Source organism: Cherax quadricarinatus, chromosome 57 (assembly GCF_038502225.1).
Source record: "Cherax quadricarinatus isolate ZL_2023a chromosome 57, ASM3850222v1, whole genome shotgun sequence".
NCBI lineage: Eukaryota > Metazoa > Arthropoda > Malacostraca > Decapoda > Parastacidae > Cherax > Cherax quadricarinatus.
In genome coordinates this window covers 9629365-9645792 of record NC_091348.1, presented here as the reverse complement: position 1 = coordinate 9645792, position 16428 = coordinate 9629365, and the positions used below count along the sequence as shown (strand labels likewise).

Here is a 16428-nt window from a genome sequence, read left to right as displayed (position 1 = left end):
TGAAAAAATGGAGAAAGAGCTCTCTGTGAAATTGGAAAGGTGGTTGGAGAAGGAGACAAAGAATTGGGAGGCACAAGTCGAAACTGCAGTAGCCAAGATAAGGGTCCTAGAAGTTGAGATAAATAGGCTGGAGCGAGTTACAGGGGCAGTGACCAGAGAAGACACAGCATATGAAGCTGCGAGGCTGAACAGGAAGGAAGGAATTATGAATTATGCTAAGGTCACATCAATCTGCCAAGGAGGACCAAGGAGTGAAAGGGAAGATCAACTGGTTGCAGATGGAGAGGGTGATAGGTCGAATGCTGAGGCACAACAAGGCTATCAAGAGTCACTGGAAAAATCAAGGGAGAAACTGACCACATACAGGCAGGATCCAGAGCCACAGAGGGTGAGGCAATGCGAGGAAGAAAGGGCAAAATCAGTGTTTATCCATGGGCTTCAGGAGAGAGAGGAAAGGACATACACTGAAAGGAAGCAGGAAGAAAGGAAGGAGATTGAGAAAATCATAACAGAAATAGGTGAAGAGAGGGACGAGATTGTAAATTTTCAGAGAATAGGGGGGTACTCGAAGGTGAGAAACCGACCAATCAAGCTGATTCTCAGGACGGAAACAGTGCGGAACAGGATCCTCCAAGAGAAACCACGATTGAAATACTCGGAAGAGTACAAGAGGGTGTTCCTAGACAGAGACAGAACAAAATCAGAACGACAGCAGCTGAGGGAGAGGACAAAAAAGCGAAAGGAGCTAGGAAAAGAGACAAGGAGGGAACCAGCAGAGGTCTGTCAGAGCAGGACAGAACAGCAAGGGCAAGCACACACACAACTACTCTCAGAACCATACAACCTATCACACCATCCCAACACACCCTACAATCCATACCCACAGCCTCCACCCAACACCAAGCTATAGAACCCCACAGTATGCCACCAGGTCTCCCACCCTCACAGGCCCCCCAAACCACAGTGTTGGAAAGGAAACTGAAGGTATGGTACACAAACGCTGATGGAATAACAAATAAGTGGGAGGAGTGGCAAGAAAGAGTCAAAGAAGCATCACCGGACATCATAGCTCTCACAGAAACCAAGCTTACAGGTATGATAACAGATGCCATCTTTCCAACGGGATACCAAATCCTGAGGAAAGACAGAGGGAACAGGGGGGGTGGAGGAGTGGCGTTGCTGATCAAAAATCGCTGGAATTTTGATGAGCTGGAGAGAGAAGATAGCGGAGAAGAAAGTGATTACTTAGTGGGAACACTTCACTCTGGAGGTCCCAAGGTGGTAATAGCAGTGATGTATAACCCACCACAGAACAGCAGGAGGCCAAGGCAAGAGTACGACGAGAGCAATAGAGCGATGGTTGACACACTAGCTAGAGTGGCCAGAAGAGCTCATGCATGCAGGGCAAAGCTCCTGATCATGGGTGACTTTAACCACAAGGAGATAGATTGGGAGAACTTGGACCCACATGGGGGCCAAGATACTTGGAGGGCTAAGATGATGGAGGTGGTACTGGAGAACTTCATGTACCAACACGTAAGGGACACTACAAGAGAGAGAGGAGAGGATGAACCAGCAAGGCTGGACTTAGTATTCACCTTCAGTAGTGCAGATATCGAGGACATCACATATGAAAGACCCCTTGGGGCCAGTGACCATGTGGTTGTAAGCTTCGAATACACAGTAGAGCTACAAGTGGAGGGAGAAGCAGGAAGGCCAGGACGAATGAAGCCAAACTACAAGAAAGGGGACTACACAGGAATGAGGAACTACCTGAACGGGGTTCAGTGGGACAGAGAACTGGCAGGGAAACCAGTTAATGAGATGATGGAATATGTAGCAATAAAATGCAAGGAGGCTGAGGAGAGGTTTGTACCCAAGGGTAACAGGAGTAATGAAAAAGCCAGGATGAGCCCATGGTTTACCCAAAGGTGCAGGGAGGCAAAAACCAAGTGTGCTAGGGAATGGAAGAAATATAGAAGGCAAAGGACCCAGGAGAATAAGGAGAACAGTCGTAGAGCCAGAAATGAATATGCACAGATAAGAAGGGAGGCCCAAAGACAATATGAAAATGACATAGCAGCGAAAGCCAAATCTGACCCGAAACTGTTGTACAGCCACATCAGGAGGAAAACAACAGTCAAGGACCAGGTAATCAGGCTAAGGAAGGAAGGAGGAGAGACAACAGGAAATGACCGGGAAGTATGTGAAGAACTCAACAAGAGATTCAAAGAAGTGTTCACAGAGGAGACAGAAGGGACTCCAGAAAGACGGAGAGGTGGGGCACACCACCAAGTGCTGGACACAGTGCACACAACCGAGGAAGAAGTGAAGAGGCTTCTGAGTGAGCTAGATACCTCAAAGGCAATGGGGCCAGATAACATCTCCCCATGGGTATTGAGAGAGGGAGCAGAGGCGCTATGTGTACCCCTAACAACAATATTCAATACATCTATCGAAACAGGGAGATTGCCTGAGGCATGGAAGACAGCAAATGTAGTCCCAATCTTTAAAAAAGGAGACAGACATGAAGCATTAAACTACAGACCAGTGTCACTGACATGTATAGTATGCAAAATCATGGAGAAGATTATCAGGAGAAGAGTGGTGGAACACCTAGAAAGGAATGATCTCATCAACAGCAGCCAGCATGGTTTCAGGGACGGGAAATCCTGTGTCACAAACCTACTGGAGTTCTATGACATGGTGACAGCAGTAAGACAAGAGAGAGAGGGGTGGGTGGATTGCATTTTCTTGGACTGCAAGAAGGCGTTTGACACAGTTCCACACAAGAGATTGGTGCAAAAACTGGAGGACCAAGCAGGGATAACAGGGAAGGCACTACAATGGATCAGGGAATACTTGTCAGGAAGACAGCAGCGAGTCATGGTACGTGGCGAGGTGTCAGAGTGGGCACCTGTGACCAGCGGGGTCCCGCAGGGGTCAGTCCTAGGACCAGTGCTGTTTCTGGTATTTGTGAACGACATGACGGAAGGAATAGACTCTGAGGTGTCCCTGTTTGCAGATGACGTGAAGTTGATGAGAAGAATACACTCGATCGAAGACCAGGAAGAACTACAAAGGGATCTGGACAGGCTGCAGAACTGGTCCAGCAATTGGCTCCTGGAGTTCAATCCCACCAAGTGCAAAGTCATGAAGATTGGGGAAGGGCAAAGAAGGCCGCAAACGGAGTACAGTCTAGGGGGTCAGAGACTACAAACCTCACTCAAGGAAAAAGATCTTGGGGTGAGTATAACACCAGGCACATCTCCTGAAGCGCACATCAACCAAATAACTGCTGCAGCATATGGGCGCCTAGCAAACCTCAGAACAGCATTCCGACATCTTAATAAGGAATCGTTCAGGACCCTGTACACCGTATACGTTAGGCCCATATTGGAGTATGCGGCACCAGTTTGGAACCCACACCTAGCCAAGCACGTAAAGAAACTAGAGAAAGTGCAAAGGTTTGCAACAAGACTAGTCCCAGAGCTAAGAGGTATGTCCTACGAGGAGAGGTTAAGGGAAATCAACCTGACGACACTGGAGGACAGGAGAGATAGGGGGGACATGATAACGACATACAAAATACTGAGAGGAATTGACAAGGTGGACAAAAACAGGATGTTCCAGAGATTGGACACAGTAACAAGGGGACACAGTTGGAAGCTAAAGACACAGATGAATCACAGGGATGTTAGGAAGTATTTCTTCAGCCACAGAGTAGTCAGTAAGTGGAATAGTTTGGGAAGCGATGTAGTGGAGGCAGGATCCATACATAGCTTTAAGCAGAGGTACGATAAAGCTCACGGCTCAGGGAGAGTGACCTAGTAGCGATCAGTGAAGAGGCGGGGCCAGGAGCTCGGACTCGACCCCCGCAACCTCAACTAGGTGAGTACAACTAGGTGAGTACACACACACACGATGTAGTGGAGGCAGGATCCATACATAGCTTTAAGAAGAGGTACGATAAAGCTTATGGTTCAGGGAGAGTGACCTAGTAGCGACCAGTGAAGAGGTGGGGCCAGGAGCTTGGACTTGACCCCTGCAACCTCAACTAGGTGAGTACACACACACACACACACACACACACGTACTCATATACAACAGGCCTAGTGTCTAATCGACATGTGCCTAGGACAAAATGGTAACTAACACACACACACACACACACACACACACACACACACACGATGTAGTGGAGGCAGGATCCATACATAGCTTTAAGTAGAGGTACGATAAAGCTTATGGTTCAGGGAGAGTGACCTAGTAGCGACCAGTGAAGAGGCGGGGCCAGGAGCTTGGACTTGACCCCTGCAACCTCAACTAGGTGAGTACACACACACACACACACACACACACGTACTCATATACAACAGGCCTAGTGTCTAATCGACATGTGCCTAGGACAAAATGGTAACTAACACACTGCCACACACACACACTGCCACACACACACACTGCCACACACACACACTGCCACACACACACACTGCCACACACACACACTACCACACACACTACCACACACACTACCACACACTACCACACACACTCCCACACACACACACACACACACACACACACACACACACACACACGTACACACGTACTCATATACAACAGGCCTAGTGTCTAATCGACATGTGCCTAGGACAAAATGGTAACACACACACACACACACACACACACACACACACACACACACACACACACACACACACACACGATGTAGTGGAGGCAGGATCCATACATAGCTTTAAGTAGAGGTACGATAAAGCTTATGGTTCAGGGAGAGTGACCTAGTAGCGACCAGTGAAGAGGCAGGGGCGGGAGCTTGGACTTGACCCCTGCAACCTCAACTAGGTGAGTACAACTAGGTGAGTACACACACACACACGTACTCATATACAACAGGCCTAGTGTCTAATCGACATGTGCCTAGGACAAAATGGTAACTAACACACACACACACGCACACGACGTAGTGGAGGCAGGATCCATACATAGCTTTAAGCAGAGGTACGATAAAGCTCATGGTTCAGGGAGAGTGATCTAGTAGCGACCAGTGAAGAGGCGGGGCCAGGAGCTTGGACTCAACCCCTGCAACCTCAACTAGGTGAGTACAACTAGGTGAGTACACACACACACACACACACACATGTACTCATATACAACAGGCCTAGTGTCTAATCGACATGTGCCTAGGACAGAATGGTAACTAACACACACGATGTAGTGGAGGCAGGATCCATACATAGCTTTAAGCAGAGGTACGATAAAGCTCATGGTTCAGGGAGAGTGACCTAGTAGCGACCAGTGAAGAGGCGGGGCCAGGAGCTTATATTCGATCCCTGCAACCTCAACTAGGTGAGTACACACACACACACACACACACACACACACAAGAGAGAGAGAGGGGTGGATCGACTGCATATTTTTGGACTGCAAGAAGGCCTTCGACACAGTTCCTCACAAGAGGTTACTGCAAAAGCTAGAGGATCAGGCACACATAACAGGAAAGGCACTGCAATGGATCAGAGAATACCTGCCAGGGAGGCAACAACGAGTCATGGTACGCGACGAGGTGTCAGAGTGGGCGCCTGTGACAAGCGGGGTTCCACAGGGGTCAGTCCTAGGACCTGTGCTGTTCTTGGTATATGTGAACGACATAACCGAAGGGATAGACTCAGAAGTGTCCTTGTTTGCAGATAATGCGAAGTTAATGAGAAGAATCAAATCGGATGAGGATCAGGCAGGACTACAAAGAGACGTGGACAGGCTACAAGCTTGGTCCAGCAACTGGCTCCTTGAATTTAACCCTGCCAAATGCAAAGTCATGAAGATTGGGGAAGGGCAAAGAAGACCGCAGACACAATATAGTTTAGATGGCCAAAGACTGCAAACCTCACTCAAGGAAAAAGACCTGGGGTGAGTATAACACCGAGCATATCTCCTGAGGCGCACATCAATCAGATAACTGCTGCAGCATACGGGCGCCTGGCAAACCTACGGATAGCGTTCCGATACCTCAGTAAGGATTCGTTTAAGACTCTGTATATCATTTATGTCAGGCCCATACTGGAGTATGCAGCACCAGTTTGGAATCCACACCTAGTCAAGCATGTCAAGAAATTAGAGAAAGTGCAAAGGTTTGCAACAAGACTAGTCCCAGAGCTACGGGGATTGTCCTACGAAGAAAGGTTGAGGGAAATCGGCCTGACGACACTGGAGGACAGGAGGGTCAGGGGAGACATGATAACGACATATAAAATACTGCGCGGAATAGACAAGGTGGACAAAGACGGGATGTTCCAGAGATGGGACACAGACACAAGAGGTCACAATTGGAAGTTGAAGACTCAGATGAATCAAAGGGATGTTAGGAAGTATTTCTTCAGTCATAGAGTAGTCAGGCCATGGAATAGTCTAGAAAGTAACGTAGTGGAGGCGGGAACCATACATAGTTTTAAGGCGAGGTATGATAGAGCTCATGGGGCAGGTAGAGAGAGGACCTAGTAGCAATCAGCGAAGAGGCGGGGCCAGGAGCTGTGACTCGACCCCTGCAACCACAAATAGGTGAGTACAAATAGGTGAGTACACACACGTACTCATATAAAACAGGCCTAGTGTCTAATCGACATATGCCTAGGACAAAATGGTAACTAACACACACGATGTAGTGGAGGCAGGATCCATACATAGCTTTAAGCAGAGGTACGATGAAGCTCATGGTTCAGGGAGAGTGACCTAGTAGCGACCAGTGAAGAGGCGGGGTCAGGAGCTTGGACTCGACCCCTGCAACCTCAACTAGGTGAGTACACACACACACACACACACGTACTCATATACAACAGGCCTAGTGTCTAATCGACATGTGCCTAGGACAAAATGGTAACTAACACACACACACACACACACACACACACACACACACACACACACACACACACACACACACACACGATGTAGTGGAGGCAGGATCCATACATAGCTTTAAGTAGAGGTACAATAAAGCTTATGGTTCAGGGAGAGTGACCTAGTAGCGACCAGTGAAGAGGCGGGGCCAGGAGCTTGGACTTGACCCCTGCAACCTCAACTAGGTGAGTACACACACACACACACACACACACACACACACGTACTCATATACAACAGGCCTAGTGTCTAATCGACATGTACCTAGGACAAAATGGTAACACACACACACACACACACACACACACACACACGATGTAGTGGAGGCAGGATCCATACATAGCTTTAAGTAGAGGTACGATAAAGCTTATGGTTCAGGGAGAGTGACCTAGTAGCGACCAGTGAAGAGGCGGGGCCACGAGCTTGGACTTGACCCCTGCAACCTCAACTAGGTGAGTACACACACACACACACACACACACACACACGTACTCATATACAACAGGCCTAGTGTCTAATCGACATGTGCCTAGGACAAAATGGTAACTAACACACACACACACACGTACTCATATACAACAGGCCTAGTGTCTAATCGACATGTGCCTAGGACAAAATGGTAACTCACACACACACACACACACACACACACACAATACAATAATGAAAAGGAAGCTAAAGGTATGGTACACCAATGCAGATGGAATAACAAATAAGAGTGAAGAGTGGCAAGAACGCATCATTGATGCATCACCTGATATCATAGCATTAACAGAGACAAAACTTACAGGGATGATAACAGATGCAATTTTTCCACCTGGATATCAGATTATGAGGAAAGACAGAGAGAACAGAGGAAGGAGAGGAGTAGCATTGCTCATAAAAAAACAGTGGAGTTTTGAGGAGATGGGAGGAATGGAAATAAGGGAAACAGACAACTTCATTGTAGAAACACTTCAGACTGGTGGTCCAAAGGTGATGATAGCAGTGATGTATAAACCACCACTTAACAGCAGGAGAACAAGAGAAGAGTATGATGTGCATAATAGGGCAATGGTGGATACACTAGCTGAAGTGGCCAGGAGGGCTTATATGGGTAGGACAAAATTGATTATAATGGGGGATTTCAATCATAAAGAGATTGACTGGGAAAACCTAGAGCCACGTGGGGGACCAGAAACATGGAGGGCTAAGATGTTGGAGACTGTATTGGAGAACTTCATGCATCAACATGTTAGGGATACAACCAGAGAGATAGGAGAGGATGTTGCAGCAAGGCTGGATCTCATATTCACCTTGAATAGTTCAGACATAAGGGATATCACCCACGAAAGACCCCTTGGCACTAGTGATCATGATGTCCTGAGTTTTGAATATCTCGTCGAGTTAACAGTGGAGAATGCAGCAGCACGAGAGCAAAGAGAGAAACCAAACTTCAAAAAAGGGGACTACATAGGAATGAGAAGTTTCCTGCATGAAGTGCAGTGGGAAAGAGAACTAGATGGAAAGACAGTAAATGAAATGATGGAAATAGTAACCACCAAGTGCAGGGAGGCAGAGGAAAGGTTCATACCAAAGGGCAACAGAAAAAAACGGTAAGACCAGAGTGAGCCCATGGTTTAATTGGAGGTGTAAAGAGGCCAAAGCCAAGTGTGCTAGAGCATGGAAAAGGTAAAGAAGGCAAAGGACTCAAGAAAACAAGGAGCTGAGCAGAAGAACCAGAAACGAATATTCAAGGATAAGGAGAGAGGCCCAGAGGCAATACGAGAACGACATAGCATCAAAAGCCAAATCTGAACCAAAGTTGTTATACAGTCACATTAAGAGAAAAACAAGTCAAGGACCAGGTAATCAGGCTGAGGAAAGAAGGAGGGGAGCTCACGAAGAGTGACCAAGAAGTATGTGATGAACTAAACAAAAGATTTAGAGAAGTATTCACAATAGAGTCAGGAATGCTTCCAGCAAACTGCGGAGGTAGGGTGCACCAGCAGGCGCTGGACACAATACACATAACCAAGGTAGAGGTAAAGAAACTGCTAGACGAACTCGATACCTCAAAGGCGGTGGGGCCAGATAACATATCTCCATGGATACTGAGAGAGGGAGCAGATGAACTGTGTGTGCCATTAGCAGCAATCTTCAGTAAATCTATCGAAACAGGGCAGTTGCCTGAGGCGTGGATGACAGCACATGTAGTTCCAATTTTTAAGAAAGGGGACAGACAGGCAGCATTAAACTACAGACCAGTGTCACTGACTTGTATAGCATGTAAAGTCATGGAAAAGATTATCAGGAGAAAAGTAGTGGAACATATTGAAAAGATTGGGCTCATACATGACAGTCAGCACGGCTTCAGAGATGGGAAATCCTGTGTCACAAATTTACTTTAGTTCTACGATAAGGTAACAGAAGACAGGAGAGAGAGGGATGGGTAGATTGCATCTTTTAGATTGCAAGAAGGCTTTTGACACAGTACCACACAAGAGACTGGTGCAAAAATTAGAGGAGCTGGCAGGAATAACGGGGAAAGTACTGCAATGGATCAGGGAATACTTGACAGGAAGGAAACAACGTGTGTTGGTACGTGATGAAGTGTCGGAGTGGGCGAATGTGTCGAGTGGGGTTCCATAAGGTTCAGTCCTAGGCCCTGTGCTGTTTCTTGTATACGTGAATGACATGGTGGAAGGAATAGATTCAGAAGTGTCACTGTTCGCTGATGAGGAGAATACAAGTGGGCGAGGATCAGTTAAGATTATAAGGGGATCTGGACAAACTACAAGTATGGTCCGACAAATGGCTCCTGGAGTTTAACCCCAGTAAGTGTAAGGTCATGAAGATTGGGGAAGGACACAGAAGACCACAGACGGAGTACAGGTTAGGAAACCAACAGCTGCATACGTCAGTTAAAGAAAAGGATCTTGGGGTAAGCATTATAACGAACATGTCCCCTGAGGCACACAATCAAATAACTGCTGCAGCATATGGGAGATTGGCAAACCTGAGATTGGCGTTTAGACATCTGAGTAAGGAGTCATTCACGACATTGTACACAGTGTACGTAAGGCCTATACTGGAATATGCAGCGCCAGTATGGAACCCTCACTTAGTCAAACAGAAACAAGGAGACACAATTGGAAACTGAAAACCCAGATGAGTCATAGGGATGTTAGGAAGTATTTCTTAAGTCTTAGAGTTGTCAGGAACTGGAATAATCTGGAGAGTGAAGTAGTGGAAGCAAGTTCCATAAATAGCTTTAAGAAGAGGTATGACAAAGATCATGGAGCAGGGAGAGAGTGAATTAGTATCGACCAGTGAAGAGGCGGGGCCAGGAGCTATGACTCGACCCCTGCAACCACATATAGGTGAGTACACACACACACATATATCAAATTAAGGTTTTAATAAAGCGTCGGTAGAATATATATATACCGAGAGGTTTGTCTCTCAGTGTATATATACCGCGAGTTTACTTTAATCCCTATTATAGTTATCATTTCTTGTGATGGTAAAAATGTTACATGGAGCCTTATTGACCCTCGTGTATTCGAGACTTGAAACCCAAATAGCTAACCAGTATCTTATCCATGTGCACTTAGCGCCATCATATGGATATATGGTTTGTACAACCATTTGTAGATTTCATAAAACTTGTGCAGACTCGACAGTTTGCACTATCAGTAGGAATATAAAAAGTAAGAGGATATTGGTTGAACCTATTTTTGAAGCTACTTAAGGTTCTAGCTTTGATCACTTCGCCAGAGATTGTTTCATTTGTCTAAAACTATTTACAAATCATTTCTAAATCTGAATTTATAAAACTTTAACCCAGTGTCTCGAATTACTTCTTGGCTAGATATGTCATTTGCATTTTCCTATGCCACTGTAGGAGGCCCGGTCTGGGACTGGGCCACGGGAGCGTGACCTCCGGAAGCGACTCCAGGTAATATCGTCTTCCATTTGTGTACTTCAAATGTGTCTTCCCTCATTCAACGTTTTTCAAGGAGAGTGAAGATTCAAGGCTCTCGATCTTCGTATGATTCATTATACAGTCGATAGTGTGTACTCACCTATACGTGGTTGCAGGGGTCGATTCATATCTCCTGTGTGTGTGTGTGTGTACTCGTGGTTGCAGGGGTCGATTCATACCTCCTGGCCCCGCCTCTTCGCTGATTGCTACTGGGTCCTCTCTCTCCCTGCTCCCTGAGCTTTATCAAATCTCGCCTCCACTACGTCACTTTCTAGGCTATTCCACTGCCTGACAACTCTATGACTGAAGAAATACTTCCTAACATCCTTTTGACTCATCTGAGTCTTCAACTTCCAATTGTGACCCCTTGTTTCTGTGTCCCAACTCTGGAACATCCTGTCTTTGTCCACCTTGTCTATTCCGCGCAGTATTTTATATGTCGTTATCATGTCTCCCCTGACCCTCCTGTCCTCCAGTGTCGTCAGGCCAATTTCCCTTAACGTTTCTTCGTAGGATAATCCCCGTAGCTCTGGGTCTAGTCTTATTGCAAGCCTTTGCACTTTCTCTAATTTCTTGACGTGTTTGACCAGGTGTAGATTCCAAACTGGTGCTGCATACTACAGTATGGGTTTGACGTAAATGGTGTACAGTCTTGGACGATTCCTTACTGAGGTATCGGAACGCTATCCTTAGATTAGCGGACGCCCGTACGCTGCAGCAGTTATCTGATTGATGTGTGCCTTAGATGTGCTAGGTATTATACTCACCCCAAGATCTTTTTCCTTGAGAGATTTGCAGTCTTTGGCCACCTAGACTATACTGTGCCTGCGGTCATCTTTCCCCTTCCCAGATCTTCATGACTTTGCATTTGGCAGAGTTAAATTCAAGGAGCCAGTTGCTGGCCCAGGCTTGTAGCTTGTCCAAGTCTCTTTGTAGTCCTGCCTTATCGTCGACTGATTTGATTCTCCTCATTAACTTCACATCATCTGCAAACAAGGACACTTCTGAGTCTATCCCTTCCGTTATATCATTCACATATACCAAAAATAGCACAGGTCCTGCGACTGATCCCTGTGGAACCCCGCTTGTCACAGGCATCCAACCTCACACCTCGCCACGTACAATGACTCGTTGCCTCCCTGTCAGGTATTCTCTGATCCATTGCAGTGCCTTTCCTGTTATGTGTGCCTGATCTTCTAGCTTTTGCAATAACCTCTTGTGAGGAACTGTGTGTACACACCTAGTTGTGGTTGCAGGGGTCGATTCATAGCTCCTGGCCCCGCCTCTTAACTGGCCGCTACTGGATCACTCTCCCTGCACCATGCGCTTATCATACCTCTGCTTAAAGCTATGAATGGATCCTGCCTCCACTACATCGCTTCCCAAACTATTCCACTTCCTGACTACTTTGTGACTGAAGAAATACTTCCTGACTACTTTGTGACTGAAGAAATACTTCCTAACATCCATGTGATTCATCTGAGTGTGTACTCACCTAGTTGTACTCACCTAGTTGAGGTTGCAGGGGTCGAGTCCAAGCTCCTGGCCCCGCCTCTTCACTGGTCGCTACTAGGTCACTCTCCCCGAACCATGAGCTTCATCGTACCTCTGCTTAAAGCTATGTATGGATCCTGCCTCCACTACATCGCTTCCTAAACTATTCCACTTCCTGACTACTCTGTGGCTGAAGAAATACTTCCTAACATCCCTGTGATTCATCTGTGTCTTCAGCTTCCAACTGTGTTCCCGTGTTGCTGTGTCAAGTCTCTAGAACATCCTGTCTTTGTCCACCTTGTCAATTCCTCCCAGTATTTTGTAAGTTGTTATGTCCCCCCTATCTCTCCTGTCCTCCAGTGTCGTCCAGTGTGTGTGTACTCACATAATTGTGGTTGCAGGGTTTGAGTCACAGCTCCTGTCCCCGCCTCTTCACTGGTCGCTACTGTGTGCGCGTGCGTATGCGTGTGCGGGAGGGCGGGGGTCGCACGCACAGTATCGGGTGTTTTTTTTTTTTCACCGATACCGATACTTTGGCACATTACTAGTTATCATTCCCGAGGACTAGGACTGCAGTTTCACACTGAACTTCCTAAGCCACTTTTCCGACCACAATATTAACCTGTTTTCACTTTGAAATTCAATAGTATCTTCATCTGAATTTTATCTGTCGCCTATTTTGCAGTCAGAGAATTTAGGTAAGTCGTTTTTATTTCCTCGTAAAGATCATCACAAACGTAAATTGTGGAACGCCACTCATCATGGCTGGTCTCATTATTTCACCCGTTACTAGCCTCAGCTCGTACACTGAGGGACGAGGTTTGGTCCCCAGCATCGGTGGAAACATTGGACATATTTCCTTGCACTTGCTTTACCTGCGTACTAACTCTCTGGTTAATAATTAGAATAAAATCTTCACTCTGCTGCCCATCTGTCAGCCATGCCTCGATCCATGAAAAAATTCTCATGTCATGTGCTACCACTTTCAGTCTCCAGCGTATAAAGCAAAGTTTATTTAGGTACAAGTTACACAATTTTGGATGATTTACAGTTCAAGTAGAATTCATATCCACGGCCCCTTGTGAATTCGTGTTGACTCATTTACCAAATTATTCTCAAAATTACTGAGTCAGGTTCACTTGGAAGTAATCCGGTGATAGGAATTTACTTCACGTTTTGTACCCCTCAGTGGAAGGTTTCCTTGATGCCATTGGGGGATTCGCGTTCCAAGAATTTGGATAATATTTCTCCCTTGGATCAAACTTGATTACCTCCCATTTCCCCAGGTGGTGTGCGGCTTCTATAGGTTTGCAACTCCCCACCCCCCTTAATAAATGTAATAATAATCTTATTTTGTTGACAGGGATAACATTAGCCAACTTTCACGAAGCTTGTTCAACACCCGTCTGCAGTGGTTAGTGAAGTCTAGCTAGCGGCTTACTAAGTTCCATTCTTGCATTCTTTAAAGACCACTTGAAACAGTTTAACGGAACCCTGGTACATATTTTTGCTTTCATTTACATGACTTACTTAATAAATGACTCTATATTAAATAATTTATTTACCAACATTTCTCCTCCCTGAAGAAAATGGATAACCTCAACGTGGTGGCGAGGTTTGAGTGGTTTGTACCTCGGTGTAAGGACCTATTGTCTGGGAGGTGTGCTGCCCTCAAGGGTGCTCGTCCCACTTAGAACTCATCAACATTTTCTGCATAAATAGTTGGGATATTTCTCCTTTCGTTTGAATTTGCTGACAACCGATGACGAATTATGAATATGAATTGCGGAATGTGAAAAAAACACTTGGAATAGTGTTCATTTCTTTCTCATTATGATTTGATTTATATAATAAGAGTGAATTGGTCACAAGTGTCAAGTTAATAGTGTAAAATTGATGCTAGAAAGGAAACATGTATATAGCGCTGAATACCTAAGCACTTTTATTACTTTGTAAACAAAACAAACTTTTGTTTTATAAATTCAGTATAAACGCTTATATATATATTGACAGTTTCAGACAAAAATGCTTTAGTTTTTAACGAACAAGTCTTCCTCCGATACTTATCTCAGTATTTGTCAATTATGATATTGAAGGAACTGGCAGGCATCGACCGCGAACAAAATCCAAATTTTTATAATAATACACATTTACTCACTCTGGTAATACATTTAATGTATATACACATTCCCTCTGGACACAGCACGTCATAGGCGTAAATAAATCAATAGGCTAAGAATAGATTTTTGGCGGGAATTGTTAGGCTCTTCTGGCGGGAAATTTGGTTTTGAAACGACCACCTCCGGGATTGATCAAGAGATGTGCGCCATTTTGGCTTCCACCCTCGTCATTCTAAATTACAATTTAATATTTCATTCTAGAAAATAAGAACATATAATGTCACCATGCCATCTCTTAGGTCTGAAGAGGAGCTACATGTGGTATTGGTCGCTTATCTTTCAGAGAGATAACAAGACATGAATTAAGAATGCGAGGCTGCTTGGCCGTATTTGGCGGGCCACCGCTACTTTACCCTCTTCACAGCATCAGGGGGGGACGAATAAAAATAATTTTCTGACTTACCTCAACAGGGCTTTTTACGTTGTTCTCGGCCGGCGCAACGGCAGCGTCATCCGACATATTGGAGGTGGTTTGGTCGCTTAACTGTGAGAAACGGGCGCAGAGGTAAATTTTGAAGTGTGGTTGGCTTGGGTCTGGCGAGCGTAGTGGCGGGCGGGCGAGGGTCACGTGACACCCAGGCTGTTCCCGCCACCACGTCCCCGCCCCACAACCATCATCACCACCACTACTCTATTTAACTCCTACATTATATATACCGCATTTCACTACATGTAACAACTTTGTGTTTCAACTGAATCACTACATATTTCATATAGTCATTATAGGTATGCACAATCGATATTCTGTGATGACTTAACCTAGGATATCTCTACAGTTCCTCAAAAGGATATATTTCCTTCATCACTCGCACCTACAGCCATAAACTACTTAAATAAACTTTATTACTATAGCTCCCTAAGTAAAGAAAAACTCATCTCGTGGAAGAAATTCATCCATAGCCAAGAAATGTTTATAAATCAAGTCATAAAACCACCAAGAGCAACCTTGTATAATGACCTTGTCAAAATCTACCTTGCTATATTCGTCAAATATAAAACTACTCTCACGTAATTTTAAGACAGAGATAATATTACCCTGAAGAACATATGCAGTCTACAAACGTATTAAAATAGTCGTCGTCTTAATATCAATAAAATTCTTCAATGGCTTTTCAATACATCAGTTTTGAGCTAACCTCTTGGTTTACTACAATGAATGACTTACTGTAGCACAATATATAAAAACTACAGTTATATACTTGACGTACAATCGAGGATCTGATTAATATTTGCAACAAAATTCTTCATCCTAACATGAAAAACTCATATTATCCCTCACAGGCATTGCCTGACCTAATTAATTACCTATGAATATAAGTATGGCTGACACATCGAATCCGTCCAATGAAAAAAAAAAAGGCAGGTTATACGTAACTGCATACATGTGTGATTTTTAAATAAACATCGAGGTGGCAACTTAGAGAAGGAAGTCCAGTGGAATCTAGTTTGGTAACCAACTAATCCTAAATTTTACCCATTATTCCTACTTTCCTGCATCCCTTCTTCCACATCATAACTTTATTCCCAAGATAAATCTAGACAATAAATTCGTATTTCACTTTTCTCTTGAGATATTAGGCATATGTGCCACTTCTATGTGATCTTTGATATATATTTGGTGTTCGTTAAACTCTTTCAGTGAGTAATAATATAATAAATGAATATTTAGCCACATATACCATCATAAAATAACTTGTATAGGAAAGTCAGTCTTGAATAATACCATTACTATTGAAAGAAAACGAGATACTGGAATTTCTTTAGACTACTAACTTACAAACATTTAGTGTTATATATTTTATATTTCATGTTTTGCATAGATTTGTTATCTTCGTTCATACTGGAGTAGGTCTAAAAACAACAGTATAT

The 16428-nt window shown here is 44.8% G+C and overlaps 1 protein-coding gene across 1 annotated transcript in view; it reads right to left on the bottom strand.

The window, feature by feature from the left end:
- LOC138854392 (uncharacterized protein DDB_G0286299-like) overlaps nt 1-15135 on the bottom strand; it is a 111121-nt gene extending 95986 nt beyond the window's left edge. The window contains exon 1 of the mRNA XM_070097331.1: nt 14963-15135. Within this exon, the coding sequence (XP_069953432.1) occupies nt 14963-15019 (57 nt within the window). The 5' untranslated portion in view covers nt 15020-15135. The remainder of the gene's footprint in view (nt 1-14962) is intronic.
- Nucleotides 15136-16428: the final 1293 nt, after the last annotated feature.